The sequence below is a fragment of the Trichechus manatus genome, unplaced genomic scaffold, assembly GCF_000243295.1.
Source record: "Trichechus manatus latirostris isolate Lorelei unplaced genomic scaffold, TriManLat1.0 scaffold00072, whole genome shotgun sequence".
Classification (NCBI taxonomy): Eukaryota; Metazoa; Chordata; class Mammalia; order Sirenia; family Trichechidae; genus Trichechus; species Trichechus manatus.
The window spans coordinates 763613-764836 of record NW_004444008.1 but is presented as its reverse complement, the minus strand read 5'-3'; the positions used below and the strand labels follow the sequence as shown (position 1 = coordinate 764836).

The following is a 1224-nucleotide window of genomic DNA, read 5'->3' as shown; positions in this document are numbered from 1 at the left end:
TCAAACCTGCCCCACCACGTGCAGCTGCCACACTCAGCTGCGGGGGCTCCAGAAGCTACTCCCTGCTCTGGGCCTGGGTTCCCCTTGGTAAAAGGTGAGCGTACATGCTGCGCTGGGCTATGCCAAAGATTGGTCAGCACATTACAGCATTCGGAACGATGCCTGCACAACGCCCGGTAAACGCCAGCTCTTACTGTTGTTATTAACAAAAGAATGGAAGTAGCCACGTCTGGGGGCCCAGGCACCTGCATCTCCCCACACCTGTGACAGACGCTGACATTGATGAGGTCCACAGTCCTCACTGCCACCCTCCTGCACCCAGAGCAGCTCTAGCTCGCCATTTGCACCTCCACCCTGCCGTCCCAGCTCCCAGCCCGGTCAGCTCCAGCCTGCCTCCCCAAGCCTCCCTGACCAGATGGTCCCTTGGAGGCAGGCACTTTGTGCCCAGCTAGACTGCTTCCAGCCCTCCACAGCCTCTCCTCTGGCACCCACAGCCAGAACTGTGCCCAACAGACAAGGCTGAGTTAAAGGAAGGGGTCTCCTCCTCTGCTTCCCTGAGACTCTGTTATCCTGTTTGCTTCTGACCCACCCTCCAGAACGGGAATGCTAAGAGAGGCATCCGTGTCACTCTGCTGCCCAGAGGTCCTGACCACAAGCAAAAGGGGCGTTCCTCGGCTGAGCTGTCTTTGTCAAGTTGTATGTGAATGGGGTTCGCTGGGAACCTTAGAGCTATTCAGCCCTGAAGAGAGGAGGAGATAGATGAAGGGACTGATAAGCAGTGGCTCAAAGTATAAGATCTATCAGCCAAAATTTACGATTTTCCCTAATCTGGGCCAACTTTTCCCCTGGTAGACCAGACTCCACTGGGGTTCAGGTGGGGCTCAGATCAGGGTTGGCTCTGGCTAAAAACCAAAAAAAACCAAACCCGTTGCCTTCGAGTTGATGCTGACTCACAACGACTCTATAGGTCACAGTGGAACTGCCCCATAGAGTTTCCAAGGAGCGCCTGGTGGATTCGAACTGCTGACCTTTCGGTTAGAGGACGAAGCTCTTAACCACTGCGCCACCAGGGTTTCCGGCTCTGGCTCAGGGCCAGGGTCAGGTCAGGATCTGAGCAGGGCGGGGTCTGGTCAGGGGCTTCCCTGGGCTCGGGTTGGGTTGGGACAGGGTCTGGGTGGATTCGCATCAAGTTCAGCCGGACTTCTCCGGGCTCGGGTCTGGTCG

General features: G+C 56.8%; 1 protein-coding gene across 1 annotated transcript in view; it reads right to left on the bottom strand.

The window, feature by feature from the left end:
* Nucleotides 1-251, bottom strand: part of TRIP13 (thyroid hormone receptor interactor 13) — a 21056-nt gene extending 20805 nt beyond the window's left edge. The window contains exon 1 of the mRNA XM_012556639.2: nt 246-251. Coding sequence (XP_012412093.1) covers nt 246-251 — 6 coding nt within the window. The remainder of the gene's footprint in view (nt 1-245) is intronic.
* Between the last annotated feature and the right edge of the window lie 973 nt (nt 252-1224).